Below are 20,281 nucleotides of genomic sequence, written 5' to 3'. Positions count from 1 at the left end.
ACTAAGCTACAAGCAACAAATATAATTAAAATTTGAGATGCAGTTGTTTCTTAACTCTGTAAAATATGAATTAAAACAAAATAACACGAACGAAAGAAATTTTGTCAAGCAGTAAGTGTTGTTTTATAAATAGACACAGCTCGCCGCTCCGTGTTATTGTGGGAACAAAAGAAACCGGTCAAGTGTGAGTTGGTTTCGTACAAGTAGTACTACTCAGTAGCTTTTACTCGCTTTTCTTATTTTACTCTTATTTTCTGAGGTATTAAAAGGAATTAAAACTAACATTGAATTTGTTTGAACGAAATGAAAGGTAAGTTTGTGGTTATTGACTATCTTGGTTTTAGGAAAATTGTTGATGGAAGGTTTCATATTAACACGCCGAGCTGCTGATTTTAAACCTTTGAAATTTTTGAAATATGCCAAGTAAACCCAGTCTATAAAAGGTAATAATAATAAAATAAATCGTTACAATAAAATTACAAAGGGCTTTGGAAAACGTTCTTGCTTGGTTTTGATGATATTTGGATGTTTCTGTTTTGAATTAAAATTTTCACAAATCCATATGAAAAATATTTTATACTTTATCGAGATCCGAGATAAATCTCAACCCATCATTTAACTTTTATGTTTCAGAGAAGCCAAAGGGACGAGTTGAGATAATCCATTGGTTAGAAAAGGTGCATCTTAACCAATGATCGCGAATTCAAACCCAGGCATCACTGAATTTTCATTTTTTTTTATGATGTAGGTTGGCGGACGAGCATATGGGCCACCTGATGGTAAGTAGTCACCATCACCCATAGACAATGACGCTGTAAGAAATATTAACTATTCCTTACATCGTCAATGCGCCACCAACCTTGGAAACTAAGATGTTATGTCCCTTGTGCCTGTAGTTACACTGGTTACATTTACTCGATTAGTATTTATAATACATCTCTTGTTTGAAGGAAAACATTGTGAGAAAATCTTTACGTGCCTAATTTCGATGAGTTTCTGATATATGTAGATGCATCAACTTACATTGGAGCAGTGTGGTGGAATCAGCTAGAAAAAACTTCTAAAAAACAAATATTTCGCTAATAAGACATCAACCGAAAACAATATTGAGAGATATATTCCTATCACAATGTTGGGATAACTCCTTAGAGAATCGTTGTGAATGCATTACCCTTTAAAAATATCTCACAAAACTTCCTTAGATTTGTTCGTTTGCGAAATCGCGCACCTTCACGTTAAATTATCGCTGTGTATTAAGAAAATAAAAAGTCATTTCTATTTGTTGCTTTTTTTGTACATTTGTCATCTCAGACACACTAAGATATATGTTAAACACGAGCGCAATGCAAACTAATGCACGGCAGTAAATTAACGAATAGGCACGCGCCATCGTGAGTGACCAGATTTATTATACAAATGATTCGTACGAATTATATGCTGTTTTGGAATCTGCCTTGCTGTAACTGCCGTTTTCTCAGCAATAAAGAAGTAATTTGTCACAAAGGATATCCATATCGAGAATGATGTTCTCGACAAGACAGATGCCATTAATGACCATTATTACAGACTAGCTGTACCTCAAGTTACTCCTTATTACATCATTTATATGACTGTGAAAGTCCCATCAAAATTGGTCTAGCCGTTGCAGAGTTTTGCCGTAACAAACAGACAGAGAGAGAAAAATTGAATGAAATATTATTTTCGTAAATGTATACATACATAAGAATTTAGTAAAAGGAATTTATTTTACTATAACAAACAGACAGTCTAATTTTATTGTATATATAGATATACATAACATTTACTTACCGTTTTGTCTTGGAGGAGACTTATTCTGCAATTCAGGTGTGCATCATCGCCGAGCTGTACGGTTATCTTGGTAACATTACCATCCTGAGAATCTTCAAACGTTGGACCATATTTCCTATCATGATCGAAGTAAGTGTTCTTAACAGATACAACGTGGGGTACCATATCTGGTACCACATTCGGCTGAACGGTGAGTGTCCCAGTATCTGGTTCTTGGGAAGGTTGGGGTACTTTGAATGATTTCGTGCTGTCGATTGTTGAGTTTCCAAGTCGGAGCATTACTGGCGCTGGTACGATTCCTGTGCTTAGAGCGTAAAATGGTGTCACAGTCTGGTCTTCTTCTGTAGTGGATGTCAGATTATCTGTAAACATTAAACAACATATTTTTCCAATCAACTATTGAGGGTATACGTCATATGTATAAACTACTATATATATAGTTTTAATGGAAGATTTTATCATTAATCTACTTTTTGTTTCCATGGAGTATGTTTCAGAATCTCTTAGCCACAAGCAATTTTTCTCACAGTTATTATTATATACTACCGCAAAAAGAAAATTGGCTCGACAAAATTTCAAATATTACAAAATTCCGTAAGCCACATTGTTGTATCGAAAATACTATTATTTAATATAATTAATGATTAATAAAGGTGGTTTATAGGTGGGGAACTTCAAACTTGAAAGCCATAAAAAGATCTGCCAAATGAAAACAATTTCATGAATGTTAAATAACTATTTCCGGTGGTTCTTTTTTAACCACTTCTTTGCATTTAAAATAAAGGATCAAATACGTACCCGTTGTGAATTGGCAAACAACTATCTGAGTGAAAAGGTACACTCCCACACACCACATATCGCCTGAACAAGGCTGCGCCCGATACGGGGCTTCATAATCTGAAACAATATAAATATCACATCAATATTGGATTTATGCCAGTCAGTTGACAATTAAGACAAGTGTATATTTACGCTTAAGAGCGTTTTCCAGCGAAGAAAAAATTAATTATTACTAATAGTATTTCATATTCAGCCAGTTGTATTATAAATATAGCTGCAGGAACAAACTCGATCGTTAAACGTCAGTATGATTGCGACAATGACTTCAATGATTGCAAGCTTTACATGATACACGTATCAAAATAGCTTGTCACTTTTCGTTATCGTAAGTGTCAATATCAAAAGTTCATTGATATTAAATATTTTATAAAGCTATGTATAGCTGATATGCAATATTGACCTTAATTATTATACTATTAAAGTATACTTGCATTACAATTATTGATTTACAAAATCCTAAGAAATGAATATTACACATTTTTTGTACAGTTAACAGTTTTGAATAATCTTTTAACAGTTGCTTTCACTGGCCAAAAATCTCCATCACTACCGTCTAAAAAATTAAAATAGCTATGTAATAAATATACTATCAATTCATTTTTAGTTTCTTTAATTGTCGACGAATAATAATTAATTAATTGTTTGATTGAAAAAGTATTGCTAAATTTAGATTAAACTTTAATAATAAGCGAAGTTATAAATGTCTCAAGAATTTATTATAGAAACGAATAGCCTCGCTCCAGAAAAGATTTATTGACTTTTATTGAGTCAATAACTTGTTGTTATAAGTTTATCTTTGTTTCTTGTGTTTATAAAATAAATGCCGTTCGTTCTATCAAAATGATGGGATGATGTCATTGTATGAATAACCATTATATTTTACCGATAAGTGTTTTTCTGTACTGGTTACCGTATTTTTATTTACTAGCCAATATATGCATCCGCCTACCAATTGGTACTATCTGATGATAACCACCAACTATAGGCGTTGTAAGAAATATAAATTCCGTATATCACATGCCCCACCAAGTAAGGAACTAAGATATTATGTCCCTTGAGAATATAAACAATACTGAGTTAATATTGCTACCTACCTATTGTACCCACACTGGTGAGCTTAAACAAAGTCCCAACAAGCTATATATTATATACTAACCTTATACTGTTATATGTCTAAAATATAGTGATTCAGTAGTAAAGTAAAGTAACAGCCTGGTAAATTTCCCACTGCTGGGCTAGTACTCCACTCCCATTAAGGAGAGGGTTTGGAACATATTCCACCACGCTATTCCAATGCGGGTTGGTGGAATGCACATGTGGCAGAATTTCGATGAAATTAGACACATGCAGGTTTCCTCACGATGTTTTCCTTCACCGTCGAGCACAAGATGAGTTATAAACACAAATTAAGCACATATATATAGTGGTGCTTGAACGGGTTTGAGCCCGAAATCATCGGTTAAGATGCACGCGTTCTAACCACTGGGCCATCTCAGCTCTGTGTGAATGAATGAATCAGCAGTGATACAGTAATGAGTCAAAATGAATGCAGAAATGAGCCTAAACAAGAATAAATAACACCAAAAATATATGAATATTTTAATAAAATCATATTATTTCATAAATCGAGCAAAAATCCTCGTACAACATTATTTTCTGCTTAAATATTTATGTCCTATCGTAAAAATCCATTACGGTATGGCATATAATTGGCGTATATTTTATCAGACAAAGGAATTTAAAAGCAAAAATTTTAATATTAAAAAGAATATAAGAGGCAGAAGTGTCGAAGTATATAAAGGAATACATAATGATCTCAGTGACTAAATAATGTCAAAATTAAGAAACATTGGTGCAAAAGCACCCATTATATAATGGGTATTTTTTGTCTGGACATATTTACCAACTTACTTGAACATCTTTCATTTTCGTTAAAAAAAATGCTTAAATTTCCGACTACAGGGCTGAGTCCTCCTCTCCTTAGGAAGAAGGTTTGAAACGTATTCCACAACGCTGCTTCAATGCCAAAATGTGTCAATGGATGGCGAATTCAGGTACATTTCATAGAAAATTTGGTACGATGTTCCTTACGATATTTTCCTTCACCAATCACGAGATGAATTATAAAAACTAAGCATATAAAAATTCAATCATGAATTTAATATTGTAACGATTGGGACATAACGGATAAATATATATTTATGCTGAACCTACAAACTTCTTAAGTTTGTGTTGACACGGGGCCATCGCAATTCACGGTAATTTGTCAAACTGGGTTAAGTGTTTCGTTTAAGATACCCAAGACAAAAGGTCATGAACGACTTATCATTAGTGGTTCTCTCTTAACCATATCTAAAATATTATGCCTTTTTTGCAATTATACTGATACAACTACAACTGGTACTGATCTCAATATTTAACGAGTAACATAACACACAAGCGCCTCAAAAATATACCACAGAGTGAGTGCTTGCATATACAAACATATAAGTGTAAAACATTAACCCCAAATATAAATTATGTTCAAACGATTTCACGGGACCAAACGACCCATTTGTACATACTTTAAAAAAGCATAATTCATAACTTATTTCGTAAAGTGAAAAAAAAAGTTTTGACAATTTGTGAAACGCGATTCTTTGATAAATATTATTTTCGTACCTGCCTTAGTAGATTATACATGTATTTATGCAAATTTATTCGTGCCTCGGCTATTCGGGGCCCTATCATCAAGGGTTTAGTGACACGGGTGGTATTATCTAGTGGGACAGGAGTCTCACGGATTACGCGTATAATTGTGTCTCGTCTTGGCCGTTAAGCGGGGAATGCGTCGTCATTCCGTGGTGGCTGGCTTTAAATATTTTAAGGAACGAAAGAAAATCTTCAAATTTCAAACATTTTTTTTTAATGTTCATCCATGTTCTACAGCATTAAAATAATTTAAGGTTTTAAAACTAAAGAGTTTATTTAAGTTTTATATGGATAATTTATTATTATGAATTATATATTGAATTTGTTTTTATGTTTGTTTCTTACATTTTTACGTCTCCACTATCAAAGCCATCATGATAAATAGTAAAAGTGATCAGAAGTACAAAAAAAGTATCTGAACTTGACCTCGTCTAGCCTCCCGTTACACATGGCTGAGGGCGGAAAATAGTAACATATATATACAAGCCTACTACCAATTTTATAATATGCGATAGCTGATATAATATATACATATACTATTTAGCATAAGTTGATTTAATATTAATAATATTAAATCTAATATAATAAAACTTAGTTTATCCTTTAGAACTAGTTGAAAGAGAAAAAATATTATTTATTAAATCGTCCCGTCCCGTAATTTACACCACAGCCGTAATTATGACCCGTTAATACCTTCAGAAGAGCTAAGGTTTCATTCGTTTATTTTAAATTCCTACATCCGTACATTAATATCTGAATTAACAAGTCTCCCAAAATTCTAGAATTTTAGTCAGAATATTCCAAATACAGTGGAAATTGTTAGAGAAAATTATATTTCCGTCTCGGTATGTTCTTAAGAAGCTCCTTATCTTTGTCAAATTTCCTTACACAAATAGTTTCAGCATCTTATCGCAATGAGAATTTTACGAAGTAAATAGGTAGGGCTAAATTTTCCACCTCTTTATACTTTAGAAGAAGAATTGTACCTTATTTCATGCTGGTCGAATGCGGGTTTTTTTTCATTGGCAAACGAGCAGGAGGCTCATCTGATGAAAATTAGCTCCCACCATTCATTGACATTGGCAACATCGAGGGGCTTGCACATGCGTTGCTGGGTTTTCAAAAATCAGTAGCATTTTTTCCCGAAGGTTCCCAAATCTTATGTGTTATATGGAAAAATCACCGGCGATAGTTGGTTCCACAGATAACTTTGATTCCCATGTATAAAAAACTTAATATTCGAATGGCAGCAAATGTAAAAACCCTGTTCCTTTGTTGTGTATATGCACAATTATTTTGCTGTAGGATTACCGAGCCATTATCCCTACAGTGACATGAGAAAAATATTTTAGCTCCAATGAACCAATTAACAATTTAAGGAATTATTTATATTGCTTAGAGCACCAATGTCCATGGTGTTTTTTTTTGTATAGGTTGGCGGACGAGCATATGTGCCACCTGATGGTAAGTGGTCACCATCGCCCATAGACTATGACGCTGTACGGAATATTAACTATTCCTTACATCGTCAATGTGCCACTAACCTTGGGAACTAAGATGTTATGTCCCTTGTGCCTGTAGATACACTGGCTCACTCACCCTTCAGACCGGAACACAACAATACTGAGTATTGTTATTTGGCGGTAGAATAACTGATGAGTGGTCCATGTCCTTCTTGCCAAAATAATGATATCTCAAAAATAATGGGTAATCATGTATATTTTATCAGGTACAAATTCTCAGATCAGTGTTAAGATATGAATGTAAATGTAAAGCAATTCGTTGCATGATTGGTGTCGTTCAATACCAAACGTCAGTGTCAAACGTCGGATGGACGCTACGCTACAATGGGCCGTGACGCTCCGCGAGAATGACTTATAGTGGCCGGTCATCCGTTTGTCAACGATATTTTATAGAAGCTACGTCAAATATAGACAATCTACTTGATTAGGTATATTGGGGACAATATACATTGAACTCTGTATGCAATTACAAAATATGATAATAATAAATAAATAAATATTGGACTACATCACCTGCGTTACTCTGATTCCAGTGTAAGTAGCTAAAGCACTTGTGTTGTGGAAAATCAGAAGTAACGACGGTACCACAAATACACACAAAGACAACATAGAACACTAATGAACTTTTTCTTAATCGACCCGACCGGAAATCGAGCCCGTGACCTCGTGTGGACCGTCAAAACCGGTGTATTCATTAATCGACCACGGAGATCGTTGTAGTTTTTAATTAGACAATAAAGAATCAATTTTTTTTTTAATATTAAAAATATTTAAAATCTGAAATCATTTTGTAACTTAACAGCCGTCATCTTGTTCGTGCTATCCTGTAGCAATTATCTTCGATGCTCACCAGTAAAGCGATGTAAGTCAACTAACGTTGATACGCTATTTTGACGCTTTTATACTTATGTTTAAAAGTCCATTTCGAGTAACATTTTCAAATATTTCACGATCTATACGTTTATTAGTAACGCTGTAAATTTAATTTAATTAAACAAAACATAACGTATTCTTGATTAAACCTTGTCTTCGATTTATGAATAATATATCCAAGGGAAATTATATTTATTAATAAGATATATATTACCAAGTATTTACTTAATACAAAATACTTTATCAATAACGAACACAAATATAATGTTCGAACAAAAGGCGCTCTAAATGCCTGAAGGCATTCTGAGCTTGTCGACATTAAGGTTAAATAGAAATTAATGAAGGCATATAATACTAAGATTACATTAATGTAAAGCCAAAAGTTCAGTGGAACATATTGGATCTCAGCCGATGATTATGAGTTCCAAATTTAAATATGACTGAAATGAATATGCTTGCAGGGTACTATTGTTATGCCCAGTAAACCAATCAATCAACCAATCAAAATAAACTTTATTCAAGTAGGCTTTTACTTTTGAATCGTCATTTACAATTAAGTGAAGATACCACCGGTTCGGAAAGTAGGTTCCACCGAGAAGAACCGGCAAGAAACTCAGTAGTTACTCTTTTTCAACATTTAAAAAATACAAAATCATGTTAGTTAATACAATTATTTAAATTATTATATCCTGATTGAAAGTCAACAGGTATTAACTCCACGCTTTTTTGTCACCTATAAAATCTTGTATCGAATAATATGATTTGTTTATCAATGTATTTATTACAAACGATTTGAATTTATGAAACAGCAAAGTTAAAATTTCGATTTTTTTTATATAAAATTGGATTTAAAAATTGGAATTTTGTTATAGAAACGGATACATTGCCCCAAGAAGGATTAATTGACTTTGTGGAGTCGCAAGAGAGTCGCAGAGTCGAAGCATTGCGCTAAATTGATGGTAAAAATGACAATAACTCATTCGTGAACAACATGTATTTTTAGTAGTCTTAAACATGAACCAGTTCAAATTAAAGAAATAATAATTATTCATTATATGTATAAACTTTTAGAAAATTCCAAAAAATGTATGACCTCCACCTAATGAAAAGTAGGAGAAGCGCTAAGGATTTTTTTTCTTAAATAGCTACCCATAATTTAGGAACTAAGGTGTTAGTCTCTTGTGACTGTAGTTACACCAGCTCACTTAACTTTCAAACCTATACACAATAGTGCTAAGTATTCCTGCTAGGCGGTAGAATATCCGATGAGTGGGTGGTACCCAGACGAGCAGAAAGTCCAACTGTATAAATAAGTTACGTCGTTAATCGACTAGACCGAATGGATTTTAATTTGAATATTAATCAGACCAAATGGATTCGTTTAAATTTAGAACATGAATTCTTATCAAAGGAAAACTTGAGCAGAGAGCAGACAGTCGAAGTTCATTTATTATAATACAAGTTGCTGTTCACGGCTTCGCTTGTATGCGAAATGAGGGAAACGTTGGGTACCTTTAATGTTTCTTTCAAAAATATGAAACAATCTATGCTGATTGGATGAGTACTTTAGACGCTCATTTTCACATTTAAAGTATTAGTTAAGACTAGTAGCTCCTTTTGCTTCAAACAAAGTTAGTTCTGCAGTGGTTCATAGCGCGATATACTCAATAATCTTTGTTAATAAAGTATATCATTGTGGATAGTAGAACTTGAAATTGATAGCCAACAAAAAGTCTTCAGATTTATAATATTAGTTCAATTTATAAATCGTGTTTGCTTGGCAAAGAAAGGATTTAAGAAAATTCCATTAAAAATATTTAATTCGAACAAAAAAATCTAATGGAATTTACGCTCAAGAAACCATACCGATAAAACACCGAGTACTCTTAAACTTTGCCCTCCTGGAGATTAATCGCTGTTCATGTTAAATTTAATATTAAACCAATTTATGTTTCCAAGCGGGATCATATTTTTAACTGATTGAATTCCCTGAAAATATAATACTGTATATAATTGTGTGTACATTTAGTTTGAAATCTTTGAATAATATAAAGAGGTAACATTTCAACTCAGGCTATACCGGTTTTATAAACTAGCTCAGCGAGCCAACGAAGTCATTTAGCCTTTAATTATGGTAAGGCTTTGTGCAACCCGTTTTGGTAGGTAATATATACGCATATACATATATTCTACCACTGAGTAGTAATGTCTGATATAGTTATGATACGGATTGAAGAGTGAGTGAGCCAGTGAGAATACCAATACTTAATTTGTGTTTATAATTCATCTCGTGCTCAACGGTGAAGGAAAAAATCGTAAGGAAATCTGAATGTGTCTATTTTCAACGAAATTCTGCCACAAGTGAATCCAAAAATCCTCGTTTTAGCAGCGTTGTGGAAAATTCTTCTAACCTTCTTCTTCAAGCGAGAAGAATCCCAACTGTGGGAAATTTACTATAATACTAAGATGGCCCAGTGGTTAGAACGCGTGCATCTTAACCGATGATTGCGGGTTCAAACCCAGGCAAGCACCACTATATATATATATATATATGCGTAATTTGTGTGTATAATTAATCTCATGCTCGGCGGTGAAGTGAAGTGTCTAATTTCATAGAAATTCTGCCACATGTGCATTCCACCAACCCGCATACTACATACTTTCTCGACTGTTCTGCTAAATGTAATCTACATTTAAAACCTTCATAACAGCTTTATGTTTAATTAATCTTAAAGAGAGACGATTCAAGTTTCTTGTAAGAGAATACTCGAATAAATTTGTCTTAATTTTAATGTTTTAAGAAATATTTCAATTATCAACTGACAAAAATTTTACATAGACCGTTTATTAGGCAGGATACCTGTGGGATGCTAATTCAGCCGTCCGAAACTTTTCACATGATTATAAATTCATAAATTTAAAGTCCCTAAGTGTAGATTGCTCCAAATGTATAAAACGTCTAAAAAGTTCTGTTTCCATATAAAAGTATTTAAAATAAAAAAGTCACAGGTGAGTTTTAGTCAAAAATGTTCGTAATTGACAAAAATCGAAATTGTAGTATTTTGAAACATAAATGTACTACTAAATATTTTGCACATGGTGTGTTTTTGAATGAACTATATTAAAAAGTTTATCATCATCATCATCATCAGCCTATTTTTGTCCACTGCTGGACATAGGCCTCTCCCAGTGCACGCCACTGTGGTCTTTCTCCGGCTACTCGCATCCAGCTCCTGCCTGCCGCCTTGCGTATATCGTCACTCCACCGTGCCTGAGGACGTCCTACACTACGTTTGCCGAGACGCGGTCTCCACTCTAGAACACGTTTTATTTTTTTTTTATTTTTTTTTTTAGAAAAAGTTTATAATCAATAAAAACTATTGTTTATGGTACTGAATGTTTAATTATTGAGATAGGTCTGGTTTGTAGACACTTTAATATATTATTTTGTTTACTATGTGTTTCTTGAAACAGCTATATGATCCATATTAAGTTGACCTCAAAGTGCGGGCTCTTATTCTTGAAGGGACTATTTCTTGGAAGTGATCTCTTAGTCGTCATACGCTTCAGCTCGAGAAATTGATGTTGATATTTATGGGATGTCAGAATGGCAATATTTTTTATATGTCAAAATGAATTTAATTATCACACCAATTTATGCCTTAACCTAAAGTCCATTATGGATGCGTGTTTTTTTATTATTACAATAGCGCCACGCCCGGCTTCCCACGGGTGCAATGCATCTTTGTAGATAGATCTAAAATTAGTGTTTCTTTATTAAATTATCCATGTATGTACAAAAACCTTCTTCTCGATTCACTCTATCTATTAAAAAAACCGCCTACCTATATAAGGACAGATAAAGCGAATTTGTTTTTCATAGTAATGTATGATTGTCTCTTGTACTTTTGTTTACTTGTGAAATGTAAATTGGAAGCGTTTATAGGGCTTTGAACATTTGGTCACGAATACATTGATTCATTTTATTCTTATAAAGCAATTAAGTAAAACTATAAGATTGTAACATACAAACTGTAGCAAAAATAAACTCACGAACAATTCTTGATTCAGTTGAAATGTCTGAAACTTCTAAAATTAAACTCTCTTTAGTTACAGCTCATCTGCAGTGCTCAAAGGCTATTTAAGAAATATTAAAACAAAAAGGAATTGAATAAGATAAATTCCTATGTAAGTTCGGTTTGAATGTTTTACGACTATTTAAACAATGACTTAAGAAATTTCAATTGTTACTTTCAATATATCGGAAATAAGTTTTAAGAACAAAAATAAAACAAAAAATTGTTCGATTTTTAAATCGAATGTAATGTAAATTTTAAATTTACGGTGTAAATTCGTTCATTACTATTTAAAGTCTGTAGATAAAAATGGTACTAAGATTTTGAAGAGGAATGATCCACATGTTCGGAAAGAATCGGATTCCCTCGGTAATTCCCTCGGAAAGAAACTCAATTACACTAAATATAAACTCAAACTATTATTAAGATTTGTCTAGTGGCCAGTTTATAAGCCGATGATATTTTAAGGAGATCTCGAGATCCTGTGTTCGTACCTTTATCTGTTTTTTCTGTATGAAATTCTTAGTAACCATCAGAAATTTTGGTGGTTGGCATTTTAACATTCCCAGTAAAGCGAGTAAGCATTCTAAGTAGGGAGAGTCCATGATGCCTTCTCATCAACTTATTAGAGATACGTAGTAATCAATTCTACATTGATAATTATTGCCAAAGACAAAATTGATCCACCAATAAAATAGAATCGAGACGGATTATTTTTTCATTTGTTATTACAATTTCTTATATTTATTTATTTATTAAAATTTAATTCATATTTGTATTCACGGCAAAACAAATTTAAGGCAATGTATTTTTTATTTTAATCTTGAATTTCTTTGATATGTAGACGGCGTGTTCGATCTAAATATTACAGAAGCATAGAGTATTAGGTAATAAATACGTTTTATCGCCATCTCGCCTCAGCTTCGATAGAGAGAAAGAGACAACGATATATATTACTTAATCCGTGCACGCACTGCGATTAATGGACCTCGGGATCTTTTCTTACGATACGAGTATCCTTCACTAATCAGTACGTACTAACTTTTTCGGACGTACCGAATTGAATATTGACTGATGGAAGCACTCTAATTGCATTACGGATTCCCTAACCATGAAATTAGAATGTCTATACTTGAGTTTTATTACGTTTTCGTTTTCGGAATTGGAAATCGAGTCCAAGTGCTTTTTAATTTGACGACCTACATAACTTGGAAAGATTTGTACTGATTTCATTATAATTTGAAAACTACCAAAATAATGAACAGTGTTTGTTTCTTCGCTTCAACTGAGCAGTAATGTGATTCTGTAAGAATTCACTTCATATATCACTCGTGAAATATAGACAACTAATTTACAGCCATGTGCCATTTTGACACGTGTATCCTATACATTTTATAATTATTAAAGTCAATGTCGTATATCACATTTTGATATTTCAAGGTCTAATATTTAAGAAATGGTAATGAAATATTTTTGGCATCTTTATTAAGCTAATTTGTAAACGAGCCTTAGTCGTCAGTGACACAACTACCACTGATTATCTTTCTGTTACCTCTTAGACAATGCGTTTTCTGAAACCATGTTGTATGATACTTAAAGCTATCATAAATTCTTCTTGACAAAATATTTGGACCTATATCTTATTCGAAAATGACGTCCTAACTGATTCTATAAATTAGTTTGTTTACTATGTTTTTTCCTAATTTCATCGAAATTCTGCTACATATGACCCGCATTGGAACAGCGTTTAGGAATATGGTCGAATCCCTCTCCTTAATTTGAGAGGAGGCCTTATCTTAACAATGGGAAATTACAGGCTGTTACTTTAGTTTACAATGTTTTTATGTCTCAACTACTTATCTACATGTACTTGCACGAACAAATCGGCCAAAATGTAGTTACTCTAATTCATCGATCAAAGTAAATAAACATAATAATCAGTGTTGCCTCAATCATTTATTTGGAGCGTCAATTGCATGCAAACTATTAAACATATCGTTATGAGAATTTGACTTGTATCATCCATAGATGAGTATAGGATATTTCTTTCCCTTTTTTCGGGTTTATTTAATGCCCATCGGAGCGGGAAGGGTAAGGGTAAGGCATGAAATCTTATGCAATGATACATAGATAATGTATCAACATCAGTATCTAAAAACCCCTAAGGGACTTTCTAATTTTAAGACTACATTTATATATTTTACTGAAAATACGAGTAACGTTTTCAATATTTTTTTTAAAAAGTCTTATTTTGTATTTGAGCCACTTTTGCACTAATTTTTCGAGGAATCAGAAGTAGAAGTGCTGCAACGATGTGTGGTACACACGCTTTTTGTCCAGCTATGGGATATCTTCAAACTGTTACTTTATAATTCCTGTGATTCGAAAATAACTAATACTGATCGTTTTTCTCCTATAAAGAGTTGTGTCAGAAGTAGATAAATACCCAATAGTAAGGAATTGGATCAACTCACAAGTTTCCAAGCTATGGAGATTGGAAAGGAATATTTAGTCTGATTCTTTTTTTATAAAACAAAAACCAAAAAAATTAAGACGCCGTTCTAGTTTTAAAAGCAAGCAGACCATTTTGCCCTTAAACTCATTTTATATAAATATTTTTTAAAAGTTTCAATAAAAATAGTCAAATAAGTGCAAGTCGAGTGATGGAACCAAACTTTTATGGCCCATATAATTGGAGGAGTACTCGATAGTTTTTTACTTTTTCGTGGCTCTGAGAGCGCTATGAGGCCCTGAAGTCATCGGCGAAGTGTCACTCGACCGCGTTTTAAAAATATTTGGATTTTAACATTCTAAAAGTGATTCGTAGGTCCGCGGCTGTTTGCGGAAATTAAAATTTTCGGTGGAAAGCAATAATTGTTTCAGCTCACTGTTTCGTAAGCAACTAAGTATTTCGACAGAAATGGTCAACAATGAGAATTTCTGCAACGTTTCACGAACGTACAATGTTTCGAATGTATTATAAATTGTATGTTTTTTATCGCCCAACACGATTACATACTTTTTACATTTAATATTTCCGGTATTTTTTTTTTCTATATCATATGCATATTCCTTACGGAAAACAAGCAATTTGATGAGATGGCAACTTAGTACATATATTAAAGTTATTAATTTCGGGATATTTACTAATGTCCCGAAATTAGTAGCTTTAATAACAATCATTTATTATCTTAGTACATATATTTTTGATCTAATAATAAAAACGTTTCGTTATATATATATATATATATATATATATATATATATATATAAGGTCAATAAAATACAACAATATTTTAATATAAATCATTTCAATTAAATATGTAAACGTGTACTGATTATTGTAATAGTATTGTCTGATTATTATCAGCGTACTGATGAGAAATAGTGTGCTTCTCCTTTATTAATAATCTTATATAAAAAAATCACAAAATTGCTGGTTGGTTGTTTGGATACCACCCTTAAATAATTTAAAAAAGTTCGTTGGTGATATTTAAAAAAAGAAGCATATATTCTGTTTCATTTACACAAGGAAAGAGGTTTATCGGTTGAATGAATACGTTGCATTTTTCCGAATACGTCTAGCATTTTAAAAGGTTTAATCTCCATTACATTTTCATGTCCGTAGCAAATTCCAAACTCCATCCGCCGTTTGCTCTGTCGTATCTGAAACCGTTTCGCGCCAACGGGATTTTTAGGATTTTGACAATGTTTTTACTGGATTGAGCTGCTTTAAGTTTTTCTTCTTTTCATTGTTCTTTGGTACTTTTGATGGATTCTTTATTTATTTTTATTATATGATGTTGATTGTGAGTTTGTATTTGATGTAAATCTTACATTTTTGGATCCTTTTTAAATAGGTAATACTCGCTATTTCAGAAATAAACATAAACAACTTTATCATTGTTCTGTTAAGAATTATTTTTGAATTAAGAACACTTTTTTAACTCACAATATTACTGCTGGACTAAGGCTCTCTCTTAAAGAGGAGGTTAGGAACTCACTCCAAAACTTCGTTCCAATTTAGGTTATTGGCTAAGTTAGACTATGGACCAATATCCAGTTTTCTTCCTAACGTTTTTCTTCATCTCCAAGCAAAAAAATATAAAATAACCCTCAAATTCAAATCCGAGTACTCTAAGTACTCGGATTTGAATTTGCTATATTCAGTTACAATTCACGTGTATTATCCACTATTATATCACAGCAAACAACTGTAATTATGGAACATCACGTATCACTAATTTATGTGAAAATCAATGCTGCTATTGTGTCCTATTACATAAACAGATAAGCGGAATAAGCTAGCAATAATGAATAGCAAACAAAATATGCTTAAATAAAAATAGAGAAAAAACGATAAAGGGCGAATAGTACTTCAAAAGAAAGGTTCCGTAGCCTTATTTTTATAAAACAGCAAAAAATTACTATTGTATGGGAAAACCTTAAATGTTTTTTTTTTCATTCGGTTTTGAGTATTTTTTGTTGTAGTGGTATCAAAAAACATCATCTGTGAAAATATCAAGTATCTAACTATTATAGTTCATGGGATGAAGCCCGGTTGGTCAGACAATGGAGTCTTAGTAATAGGGATTTTACCATTTACATACATAATTCTAAAAATTCTAAAAAAAATAAGAAAATAGAGTGAGTTTTCATAGTGACTTTAAGAAACATCTAAACATTTCAATGTACAAAAAAAAACGCTACTCTCTACGTCATGATAAAACACCTCGCAGTAAAAAAAATCTTTTATAACGAAAAAATGCTGTCAACAGTTTTATGCTCGCCTAGTAGTTAAGCTCGGATTTTCGTCTCATTTCTCATTTTTATACAAAATGCAAAGAGTTGGGGATTCGGGATGGACAATGTTAGTTGTAGTAATACCGTGCTTTACTATCAGAATCCTTTTAATTCCCGCGACGAATGAATCTCGTATTTCAATTTGTATTTTGAACTCACGACGTATGAACGAAATGTTTTTAAATATTTCATTGTTAATCAGTAAAGGCGAGCGATTTACGGAATAATTTATAACCAGTACTAATTCTTTTGGATTTATTGGATTTACTCTACATTGAAATCCTTAATTGCTCTCCTAAGAAACATGTTATAATGAAATGATATGTTAGTTTTCTTCAACGTTACTTAAGTCATCTGATTTGAAATGGTACATGTCATGTACAACATCCGCAGAGATTATTATATAAATAATTGTATTTAACTAACATGACTTTGTATTTTTTAAATGTTAAAAAAGAGTAACTACTGAGTTTCTTGCCAGTTCTTCTCGGTAGAATCTACTTTCCGAACCGGTGGTAGCTTCACTTAATTATAAAATGATGATTCAAAAGTGCTTGTAAAAGCCTAATTGAATAAAGTTTATTTTTATTTATTTGATTTTGATTTTTCCGAACACTACCAAAAGAAATTGTCACTGTAAGACATGTTAATCAATTCTTACATCGATAATATCCCAAGCATGGCGACTAGGATGTTACATCTCGTATGCTCGTGGACCGCAATCTTGTAAGTATACCTGCCCAGATTTTTTTTATGGTATAGGTTGGCTGACGTGCATATGGGCCACCTGATGTAAGTGGTCAACATCACCCATAGACAATGAACCTGTAAGAAATATTAACTATTCCTTACATAGTCAATGTGCCGCCAACCTTAGGAACTAAGATGTTATGTCCCTTGTGCTTGTAGTTACACTGGCTCACTCACCCTTCAAACCGGAACACAACAATACTGAGTACCGTTATTTGGCGGTAGAATAACTGATGAGTGGGTGGTACCTACCCAGACGGGCTTGCACAAAGCCATACCACCAAGTGAAGTGAAGTGTTTGCATAAAGCCTTACCATATCGAAAACTCGTTTAATCAGAAAAATGCCAGGACTTTTACGCCTTTCATTTCATAAGCTTGTCATTCACATTCATGACATTTTAATTCTAATTGCGAATATTCTTCTTGTGATTTTTATAACATATTATTTTCTGTATTTCTTGTTACCATGCGTTTGCTTATTCAAAGGATTCCGCTTTACTTTTGGCTGTGGATATACGCAATACGATTTGTTTTGGAATATTCTATACTGGACCATCAGTTTCAACTTCACTGTACCTTTATAATATATTTACTACTTACATATACATACATAGTGAAGATAATGTTTTCTCTGTATATACAATTCGACAACCTAATCATATTATCTTTCAATATACCCTACTAATGAACATAATACAGTAAAAACCATTTAATAATAATATTGAAATTATAGCCTAATTCAGTGACCAAATTATAAAAATTAATAATGTTTTCAACCAAATATATTATAACAACCTGTAAATTTCCCACTGCTGGGTTAAGGCCTCCTCTTCCATTAAGGAGAGGGTTTGAAACATATTCCACCACGCTGTTCCAATGCGGGTTGGTGGAATGCACATGTGGTAGAATTTAGATGAAATTAGACACATGCAGGTTTCCTCGCGATGTTTTCCTTCACCGCCGAGCACGAGATGAATTATAAATACAAATTAAGCATATATGTATATAGTGGTGCTTGCCTGGGTTTGAACCCGTAATAATCGGTTAAGATGCACGCGTTCTAACCACTAGGCCATCTCAGGTTAGCGTCATTATCAAATATATTGAAACATCAAAAATTTACAAAAAGTAATAAGTAGGTTGAAGTTTTCAGATAAATTGCAAGCGTCTGAGCTGAGTTGGCAAATGTTAGAAGTTCTTAATAGAATGCTAACTTGTTTCCAAGGTTAGTCGGCAATGAGTTTCCAAGGTCAAAGTTAATACACGGGTGCTGTTTATTTAATACCTAATTAATGAACAGACGTATCTGATCTAAGGCTATATATAGATGTGTCTAGTAGAGCATAGTTCAGGAGTTTGCTTGTAATATGGATATACGTTCTCGTGTATATTTTGATAAATATTTGAAACATAGTATTTTGTCTTCTTTTGTTTCCTAATAATTTCATATTTCTTATCTTGTTTCAGGATATAAGATTACATCGTCCGTACTTTTGCCCAGTAGCTTTCGGATATATCGAGATGAATTATATGCCATTATTTTTTATAACTTAGTTTCGTTTATCAACGGATTGATATTTCAAAATTGTTTTATTTTCAAACCGATAACTATATATTAAAAAAATATACAATATTTATGTAAATTAAAAATTATTATTTTATTTAAATGTTATTATAATTTATTTCGTAATATTCCCTATCTTTCGCGTTAATATTTTGTTTTTTATTTGTGATTAATTGAATGATTAATTTTAAAAGAGCATAATATTAATGATTGTTATGAAAATAAATTTACTTGACATTTATGATTGTAGGTTTACTCAATAATGATAATTTTAATAAAGTTTTTTAAATATTCTGTTCATCAATTCAAACAGTACATTTTTTTCAGCGCTGTGTTCACTGAAACATTTATGTTTTTCATTTTCAACAACCATATTACATTCGAAAACCAAGTAAAAATAATAATAATAATGTGTAAGAAATCAAACTTTATTGCCCAAATTATTATTGTGAAATCATCTCAGAGGCAGTTGTTATGTGAGCTTTTATACCCGACCAAATCATAATTCTAATTCTTTATACGAAAAGAGATCTCTAGTCACCGATATAGTCGAAATGAGGTGTCATGCCTTTTAATATATATATTTTTTCATTTCATCGTAATAAAAATGTGATTTGTAATACGATATTTTTTCAGAAAAAGCTCAGATTCATTTAAAGCACCGATTGTGATGAATTCGACATTTGTTAAAATGAAATATGGAATGAACGGATATTTAAAGTAATGAAGACAATTTGAAGATGTCGATTTGAAAATCGAATAAAAATGATGATAGACGGATTACAAGGTTCTCAATAAATGTTAAAAATACTGGCACACTATATATAGGTTGATGTGAGTAGTCCAATTTAATTTCATATTTTATTACACATATAGTTTAGAATACTAACAACTATTTTTAATTATCCTATTATTAACTCTTAATGTTTGTGTTGTTCTAGGTTAAAAATTAACAAGGAAATTAATACTACTATTCTTGGCTTTAAAATTCAATTGAGTTTAGTGTCTCAACCGTACCGATCAATCTTGTCCGTGTCTTCTCCATCCTACGGATCTCCATCTATTGGCGAAATAATCTGTGCCCTGCCGGCACAACTGAAAGCCATTAAACTAAGAATTAAACATATCTAGTTTGATTTTTTTTCGCGAGCAATAGCATTACTTTTTTGTTTGCACTGCTATATATTGTCTATGTGCAAAAAATGAAAATAAGAATAATTAAAAAAATGTCCTCCACGCAATGCCCGCTGTACTACCAAATGAATTAAATTTTTTCTCGAAACGATCATACGAATTTTGTACACTGGCAATGTTAATGACAATTGACGACGTATCAATAAAAAAGTTGCAG

The 20,281-nt window shown here is 32.4% G+C and overlaps 1 protein-coding gene across 1 annotated transcript in view; it reads right to left on the bottom strand.

The window, feature by feature from the left end:
- LOC124534783 overlaps nucleotides 1-20,281 on the bottom strand; it is a 128,989-nt gene that overhangs the window by 19,607 nt on the left and 89,101 nt on the right. The window contains exons 2-3 of the mRNA XM_047110791.1: nucleotides 2,608-2,706; nucleotides 1,810-2,171 (exon numbers count right to left, since the gene is read on the bottom strand). Of these exons, the coding sequence (XP_046966747.1) occupies nucleotides 1,810-2,171; nucleotides 2,608-2,665 (420 nt within the window). The 5' untranslated portion in view covers nucleotides 2,666-2,706. The remainder of the gene's footprint in view (nucleotides 1-1,809; nucleotides 2,172-2,607; nucleotides 2,707-20,281) is intronic.

The sequence above is a fragment of the Vanessa cardui genome, chromosome 13 (genome assembly GCF_905220365.1).
Source record: "Vanessa cardui chromosome 13, ilVanCard2.1, whole genome shotgun sequence".
Taxonomy (NCBI): domain Eukaryota; kingdom Metazoa; phylum Arthropoda; class Insecta; order Lepidoptera; family Nymphalidae; genus Vanessa; species Vanessa cardui.
The sequence above is the reverse complement of the archived record's forward strand: the minus strand, read 5'-3'. Positions and strand labels throughout refer to the sequence as shown.